This window comes from Carassius auratus, chromosome 36, assembly GCF_003368295.1.
Source record: "Carassius auratus strain Wakin chromosome 36, ASM336829v1, whole genome shotgun sequence".
NCBI classification, from domain to species: domain Eukaryota; kingdom Metazoa; phylum Chordata; class Actinopteri; order Cypriniformes; family Cyprinidae; genus Carassius; species Carassius auratus.
Genome location: NC_039278.1, coordinates 9149523 through 9158098, shown reverse-complemented (window position 1 = coordinate 9158098; position 8576 = coordinate 9149523). Strand labels below are relative to the sequence as shown.

At 38.0% G+C, this 8576-nt stretch overlaps 1 protein-coding gene across 2 annotated transcripts; it reads right to left on the bottom strand.

The window, feature by feature from the left end:
- Window positions 1-475: 475 nt before the first annotated feature.
- rbbp7 (RB binding protein 7, chromatin remodeling factor) lies at window positions 476-8008 on the bottom strand. 2 transcript variants are annotated; one of them, XM_026221192.1, is made up of 12 exons: window positions 7864-8008; window positions 7343-7487; window positions 7125-7270; window positions 6514-6690; window positions 5181-5296; window positions 4890-5050; window positions 4460-4586; window positions 4253-4330; window positions 4083-4159; window positions 2571-2628; window positions 1067-1177; window positions 476-929 (listed from the first exon to the last, which is right to left on the bottom strand). In XM_026221192.1, exons 1-12 carry the CDS (start codon window positions 7877-7879, stop codon window positions 861-863), a joined length of 1281 nt encoding a protein of 426 aa, XP_026076977.1. In that variant the 5' UTR covers window positions 7880-8008; the 3' UTR covers window positions 476-860. The 2 variants fall into 2 exon arrangements, with proteins under 2 accessions (XP_026076977.1, XP_026076978.1); XM_026221193.1 differs by having other exon boundaries at window positions 6514-6687.
- Window positions 8009-8576: the final 568 nt, after the last annotated feature.

The following is an 8576-nucleotide window of genomic DNA, read 5'->3' as shown; positions in this document are numbered from 1 at the left end:
AGTGCTATGGAAGCCTGTTTCCACCACTGAAAAAACAAACGTTATTGCGACTTTTTATCTCAGAATTGTTAGATTGAAACTCACAGTTGTGAATTATAAAGTCAGGATTGCGAGAACAGATCTAAAAAAAAATGTGAGATTAAAAAAAAATCACAATTACCTTGTTTTTCTTCCATACTAGTGCTGAATTAACAATACGGATTTCTCGCTTTTAATTACTAATATGCAATTGTAAATCACAAGATCAGTCTTGTATAGTCAGTGCTGTTTTCTGCTGATGCACAAATTTCACAACATTATTATTGTGCCTGCCATCTAATAATCAAAATAAGTTTTGTGCTTTGCTTCTCACATTTGGCTTTCGACTGAGTGCATCCTGAATTTTTTGACCCAGGGTTTTCATTTTTGGTGCATCACTAATAAAAAGTGCTATTTGATGAGCTCTTTTTGTCAAGAGAAACAAAAAAGAAAAATCTAACAGTTGATCTGTACTTTATTTTCAACAACTGAAGTACAGACCGTTGTGAACAATTTAGGAATACAAAATCATTTTAAAAGTTATTACAAAAGATTTATTGCAAATTGACATCAGGTTTATGCACAAAAACTAAAACTGTGATAAGCCACACCAGGCCGTAACTTCTCAGAAGTGATTGAATAAGTGGTGCAGTCTTTCTCCAAACCATCTGAGGCCAAACTTCTCTACCGCAATGGATGAGGGGTGAACCTTTTAGAAAAGTGTCTACAGAAGGCATGTATTGAGCAAGAAGTAAGAGGATAGATTTTACTGAATAATACTGCAAAGCAAAAGCTGAGAAGTAAGAAGCCATGAAAGGGTTGAAGATCTTTAATAAGATCAGTTAAGACGCCTGTCCCTCCAGCTCTGACGCAGGGGTGTCTGGCTCTTCATCATTGTAAATGTTCTCAGCCTACACAAGAGAAGTTCAGTCGGAGATTAGGACATTAATACAATATCAAACTGAATCAAAAACTACAAATCACTCCACTTCATTAGTGACTTTCATTCCCAAAGGAAGGTAAATCTTTCAAGTTTTGCTGCACTTACCATCTGCCATACTTGCATAATGTTGTCCTCTGACACCGAACAGATTACCCAAGGTTCATTTGGGTTCCAGGAGAAATCTGAGATTTTAGCTGTGTGCCCACCATGAATGAACTGCCAAAACAAATAAATCCAAGTAATTATCCTAGTCTCCTCTATTCTGTTATTATATCCATACTTTTATTGCTGTTGTAAAATATGTGAGTGGATGTCAGTATAGGGATGTTATAAAGTTGATACTTAAAGGTGCTGTGTGTAGGATTGACACCGAGTGGTTGAACTAGGTATTGCAGCCCAAATTCAAAATATTGACTCCTCCTCAGACTTGGCACACACACAGGTTGCCAGATTAATGACACCAACACGAACGAGCGCATTTGACAATAAATGAAATTAAATACACTGTGTTCTACAGCATCTAGCAATCCAGGAATTCCGAAATACAATTGGGTGAACTGCCAGTGGGTGGGTTTCACAAACCAAAAACATTTTCAAAGGGGAATAACTAACTGTAGCATTGTTTTTCAGATAAACAAGTATGTTAACTTGGCATGTTTCTTGAATATCTGCAAATATATTATGGTATTTTTATGCTTTAGTAGAATCAAAAACTTACATACAGCACTTAAAAAAAAAAAAAAAGAGTGTTTCTACAGGATCAGTAGTACCATTTATTTAATTGTGCTGACTTACAACTAAACATGTCAATTATATAATATTTATAATACACACATTTTGTTGTTGTAAGACATTAATACTTTTTGTCCAGCAAGAAAACATTCAATTAAGGGGAAGTCGTGGCCTAATGGTTAGAGAGTTGGACGTGCAATCGAAAGGTTGTGAGTTTGAGTCTCAGGCCGGCAGGAAAAAAAATTAATTTAAAGATTAAAATATTTATTAATATTAAATAAATTGAGTGAGTGAAGTGAAGTAACATTCAGCCAAGTATGGTGACCCATACTCAGAATTTGTGCTCTGCATTTAACCCATCCGAAATGCACACACACAGAGCAGTGAACACACACACACACACACACTGTGAGCACACACCCGGAGCAGTGGGCAGCCATTTATGCTGCGGCACCCGGGGAGCAGTTGGGGGTTCGATGCCTTGCTCAAGGGCACCCAAGTCGTGGTATTGAAGGTGGAGAGAGAACTTTACATGCACTCCCCCCACCTACAATTCCGTCCGGCCCGAGACTTGAACTCACAACCCTTCGATTGGGAGTCCAACCCTCTAACCATTAGGCCACGACTTCCCCCACAATTATTTAAATAAATAAATGCAACTTTGGTGAGCCTCTTTCAAAAAAATTCTTACCAATTAATAAAGAATTATTGATCAATATATATATATATATATATTCATTGTTACATAAACATTTAACCTCTTATATAACAGCTGCAATCTTATCATGTGTTTTTGCTGAAGTATTGAAATGGTTAAATATTTTTTATTTTAGTATTGAAAAAGCTAAATATTTTCAGCAAGTCCTTCTTTACTCACCAGCAGCTCAGGTGGCCCGTCCTCTGCGTCCTCCGCAGACTGCTCTTCTCCGATTTTACTGCAGGACATACATGTAACAATACAGTCAATATACCTTTAAGGCATTTGTGGATCTAAACCCAGTTAGTACAATAAATAGTTCACAATAACATCAGGCATAGTTCACTCAAAAATAAAAAAATTAATTACCCCATGATTTACTCACCCTCAAGCCATCCTCGATGTATATGTCTTTCTTTTTTCAGACAAATACATACATACATACATACATAACATACATGCATACACACATATATATATATATATATATACAGTACAGACCAAAAGTTTGGACACACCTTCTCATTCAAAGGGTTTTCTTTATTTTCATGACTATGAAAATTGTAGAGTCACACTGAAGGCATCAAGGGCTATTTGAGCAAGAAGGAGAGTGATGGGGTGCTGCGCCAGATGACCTGGCCTCCACAGTCACCGGACCTGAACCCAATCCAGATGGTTTAGGGGTGAGCTGGACCACAGACAGAAGGCAAAAGGGCCAACAAGTGCTAAGCATCTCTCGGGGAACTCCTTCAAGACTGTTGAAGACCATTTCAGGTGACTACCTCTTGAAGCTCATCAAGAGAATGACAAGAGTGTGCAAAGCAGTCATCAAAGCAAAAGGTGGCTACTTTGAAGAACCTACAATATGACATATTTTCTGTTGTTTCACACTTTTTTGTTATGTATATAATTCCATATATAATTCCTCATGTGTTAATTCATAGTTTTGATGCCTTCAGTGTTCCTGGCTCTTCTAAGCTTTATAATGGCAGTGAATGATTTTGAAGCAAAATAAAAGTGCATCCATCTATCATAAAACGTACTCCACATGAATCAATGTGAAAAAAATATCTATATTTAAAACCTTATAAACTGTTATCTCTAACTTCCGCTAACTTTCCTATGTGCGTTCATGAGAGCATGGAAGAGCGAAGTAGAGAGCAAAATAAAACATCGGTCACAAGTTAGAAGTGCAAAGCAAGGTTTTATGAAGAAAAATGTCAGAGACAGTTTTCCTTTGCCATAAGCAAAACTATCATTTTCTCACTGAAGCTTACACTACACTTACTCTCTTGTGAACCTGCGTGGCAGGACAGTTAGTGGATAGATTTAATTATGGGTATTTTTCTTAATGCATCAATTCACTTCAGAAGGCCTTTTTTTAACCCCTCTGAGCCATCTGGAACACTTTTTATGATGGAAGGACAGACTTTATTTGGCTTCAAAATCTTGACCACCATTCACCACCAATACAAAGGTTTGAAAGAGCCAGGGCAATTTTTATTATAACTGCAACTGTTTTCGCCTAAAGGAAGAAAGTCACACCTAGGATGGCTTGAGGGTGAGTAAATCATCGCATATTTTTCATTTTTTGGGGTGAACTATCCCTTTAAGAAAGAAAAAAATAACAGTCCATTTTCAGAAATGTGCTCAAATCAATTTGACAAAGCAGAGAGAGTAATAATGCCATACCTCAGATCCCAGACATTGAGGCGTCTGTCTGTGCCACTGGAGGCCAGGATGGTCTCGTTATGAGGAGACCACTGGACCTGTTGAGAGCATCAGGATTATATTGAAATATTCTGTTTACATTCTTTGTGGATTCGAATATTGTTCCACTGTAACAGAATTTTAAACGTTACCTGGAAGATTTCATCCTTGTGTGACTCAAACGAGTGAAGCTTTAGCTTCAGGTTACGCAGATCCCACAATGCAACAGTCTACAACCAAAAACCAAGAGATCAACCAGTGAGCGTCAAAACTGAAGAAGGGGTTCTCTTCTGCACAGGGAAGGATCTGCAAATCAAAACCTTCCACAGCCGTGTGTGCAGATCACAGCGTGTACAGACCTTGTCTGCTGAGCCAGTGGCCAGAATGAACTCGCTGTAGGGGTTGAAGGACAGGCAGTTGACTTCAGCCGTGTGGGCGTCCACAGAATGACTGGGCTTTGCGGTGTTATTGGATCGTGTGTCCCAACTGTAAAAGAAAGACATTTATTTCATTGTGCAATCATCTTAGTTAAGTCTCTCTTGCTATTTCTGCTTCTCTCGATTTATTGATTGATTGTCTGTGATAACCTGGCAACCACGCACAGCATGGTCTCTCTACATTATATAAAAATAAATAATGAGCTGAAAACACTGTGATTCACTTTAATTGATGCTCCTGCTCTTGCTCCTGTTGTGAATGCATTCAATTGTTAACATGCACTCCAAAAAATATGCACTGCTCAACTGTTTAATCATTATCATTTGATCCATTCCTGCACTGTTAACTCACATCATGAGTTTCTGGTCATCAGCCACAGATCCGAACAGCGATTCATGTAGAAGGTGCCAGGACACGTCCTCCACCACAGCTGTGTGCCCTGTGAAGATGGTCTTGGCATCTACGATCTTCCCCTCCTTTGGAACAGCGCTGATGTCCCACAGACAGATCGTCTAAAGTTGAACAACGACACATGATCTTGCAACATACAGGTTCCAGATACAAGATCTTCAAAATATTAACAGAAACTATAAGTGTCTCAATGATACTAAACTAGCACTGCTTTGATGTGAGCTCTCTCACATGGTCGTCTGATGCACTGAGCAAGTTTCCACTCAGGTTGGGGTTCCAGGACAAACCGTATCCCTCCTTCTGATGCCCCCGCAGTCTCAGGTCTGGACTACATTCGCCACTGGGGTCTTCAAACAGACAACCCACGTTTATTATTCCAAGCGAGTGTATTCATGCATCATTTAATATAAGGCTGCAACAAGTGATCAATAATGATCAACAGATCTGTCACTTTACACTCGAGAATAATGCATTACTATGGACAAACCAAAAATTCCAGACAGTGGGCTTCTGTGGGTCCTAAGCTGTCCTAAACATACGTTTCATATTAATCTTCAAACAAACTAGTATTAATTAGTAGTAAACAGTTATTTAAAGCAGCTTGCCCTGTTAGGTGCTCTGGCAGACACGTGTCGAGTCTCCATTAAACTTCATAGACAAAGACATAGTGCAAACACAATAAGAATTTTGTTGGACGTTAAACGTTTAGAGTACAAATGCATAATAATAATTAAACAGATGAGTGAAAATTTTGCTTTTGTTTTTCTTTCTTACTTTAGGCAAGGTTTTTTGCACAATGTTTGGTGCAGTCCACATGCATCCACTAAATAGATTTTTATAGCTTTCAGTTTGCAATTTCTTTTGTAGGACAACACTGAGCAGAATAACGTTTTACTTTTTAAATAAAATGTCGACACCAAAAGTTGGATTTTTATGAATCAAATTAATCAAAGCCATCATTAGCCTTCATTTTTGCATAATTTAACTGGCTTCTTTGGAGAAACTGAAAAACACTAGGTTTCATACACTAAGAGTGTGTAAGCATGAAGTTTTGCACAAAATCTCCATGCAATGGAGACAACAAGAACAAATCAATGTTCACCAATAACTTTCCTCCTAAATGTACAAAGAATAAAACCGCGTGTACATAAAAATCAAATACTGTGGGTGGCCTTATAATCATACAAAATCTAAAATATTTTATCATTTACAGTGAATGAACTAGAAAAGCTCTGTTATAACTTGCTTTCTGGGTACAATGCATGCACAGAGGTCTGTAGTCTGGGTTTACTCGAGGATCTTGCATCTTTCAGATGAGAGCATCATGTGTTTTCTGAGAGTAAAGGAAAGGTTGTGCTGAAAGCGCTTATAAGATGTTTTTTTTTTTGCAAACAGCAAACCTCATGCACTCGGTTACTCATATTATATCGTTTTTAACTCATAAGGTTAAAAACTATTTCATATTTGTATGCACCTGTTGTGAATTAGGCAGATTTTGTTTTGTGGGACGATCTTCTGCGTGTAAATAATCCAGACAGTTCATTTGTGAATGAGACCCACTGACCTGGCTTGGCTGGGTGTTTGGTGTAGTCAAACACCAGCACGTCTGAAGTGGGGGTCTTGGTGGCGATGATGCAGGGGTTTTGTGGCATGTATCTGGCTCTGTTCACCTCTCCTTCATGGTTGATCTTAATTTCAATTTCGATCTTTCCGCTCACCGATCCAAACCCTCCAAACTCTGGGGAAAAAATATATATAGTCATTAATAATGTCCAAAAACAATTTAATCCAAGTCTTCTGAAGAGACAAAGCTGTTTTACATGATGAACAGATATAATATAGGCTTTCATTCACATATAAAGCACATCAAATATGGAAACGCGGAAGCTCAAACATGCTTGCTTTTTTCATATGGATTGCTTTCATGTTTGAACTATCCCTTTACAGTCCTCTCCAGGTTATAAATGCTAAATACAGACAAAAACAAGATCCAGTCCACAGTCTGAGATTGTTGAAAATGCATCATATTTGTGAAATGATTCCCTCTCTTTCATCAATTGACATCCTGATCATACCTGCTGAAGAAACACACACATAATTACAATTTTAGTATGGAGACTTCAGCGTGAACAAGAATATTGAGGTTCATCTGTTAAGGGTCCGATCAGCTCTTACCTCCTTTCTCACTGTCATAGTGGGAAGCGTCGAACTGAGCGTCATCATTAGGGATCTGAACACTGGCGATAACCAAGTGGTTCTGCTCATCTGATGTGTGTGTGCCCAACACCAGCCGATGGACCACGTAATCCTTTCCCTCAGGCCTACACAGGGATAGACAATAAATTATAGTCATCTGTTATGTTCAGAAGGTGGAATGTTTTTTACTGGATTACCTGTTGACATCAGGAAGCCACTGCACTGTCAGACTGGGCCACTCGAGTGCATGTGTCATGACTAGATCGTACAGGAATGGTGTGTTTTTCTTCCAGATCTTGTATTCCTCATTTATGACTCTCTCCTCCACTGCATCATCGTATACTGAGGAAAGAAAACAGATGGATCTATTCGGGACAAACGCATCCAAATGAACACATTTCATTATAACTGCCTTGTGGGTTGCTGTATTGTCATATAAAGCAGAAACTAAAATGTTACTTGATCTAGCAGTTACACTGCAGCATTTGAATGATGGAGGGAAGTCAAGAACAACAAAAAGTTCAACCTGCTTTGATAAATTATTAAATAATATCAGTAGTTTAAACTTAAGTGAACCGTTAGCATTTGGAAAAAATGACGTAGATTGTGACATTTCGGGTCAATATGTGGGTCAAATCCATTAGCAGTTTAGGCTAAACCTAACAAACTCTGCCAAAACTAAAAATAATGCACGCTATTCACTACGTGGAAACTTTACCTTCTTTGTCTGCCATTTCGGCGTCTTTTCTGCGGTGTAGCCACTGAATGAACAATGGGGTTTACAGCCAAAAAGCCAGAAATAACAGATCAGTTTGCAGGGGTTTACTGTCCGATTCCCAAGCGAGTCGTGGTTCTGAACCGATTCTTTTTATGATTCAGTCAAACCGATTAATCAATTCACTGAACAGGTGACGCAAGCGACTCTCAATTAAAGTGACAGCACACTTTTCACGGACAAAAAGATTTCACACAAAAAGTGCATGTCTAGTGTGTTCCTTTAACAAGAATTGGAGTATGGCAGAAAAGAAATTAAGAATTATCAAAAATTATCTAGTTTAGGTGTGAAATTAGGTTTTTCCAAACATGGGTTCATCAAGGAACTACAGTGGGTTAACGAATTTAATGAAAAGCTAATAATTAAAATTTAAATGAATAATTTCAACAGCAATCAAAATAAAGCACTTACTAAAAAAATTATTTGTTTTCCTTCTTGTCATGTGACCATTAACCAACGTCAGAGAACCGTGAATATGCACATTATGCAAATTATGGCCTCCAAATAAATATATTAGGTGAAAAAGATTCCCTGGGAATTACAGCATTACATGTAAATAATAAATAATTTGAATCTGTGCATTTTAATGTGTCTGAAAGAAAAAAAAGCATTCCGAAGACATAGTAATACATGGTTGAAAAACCTACTGAGTGATA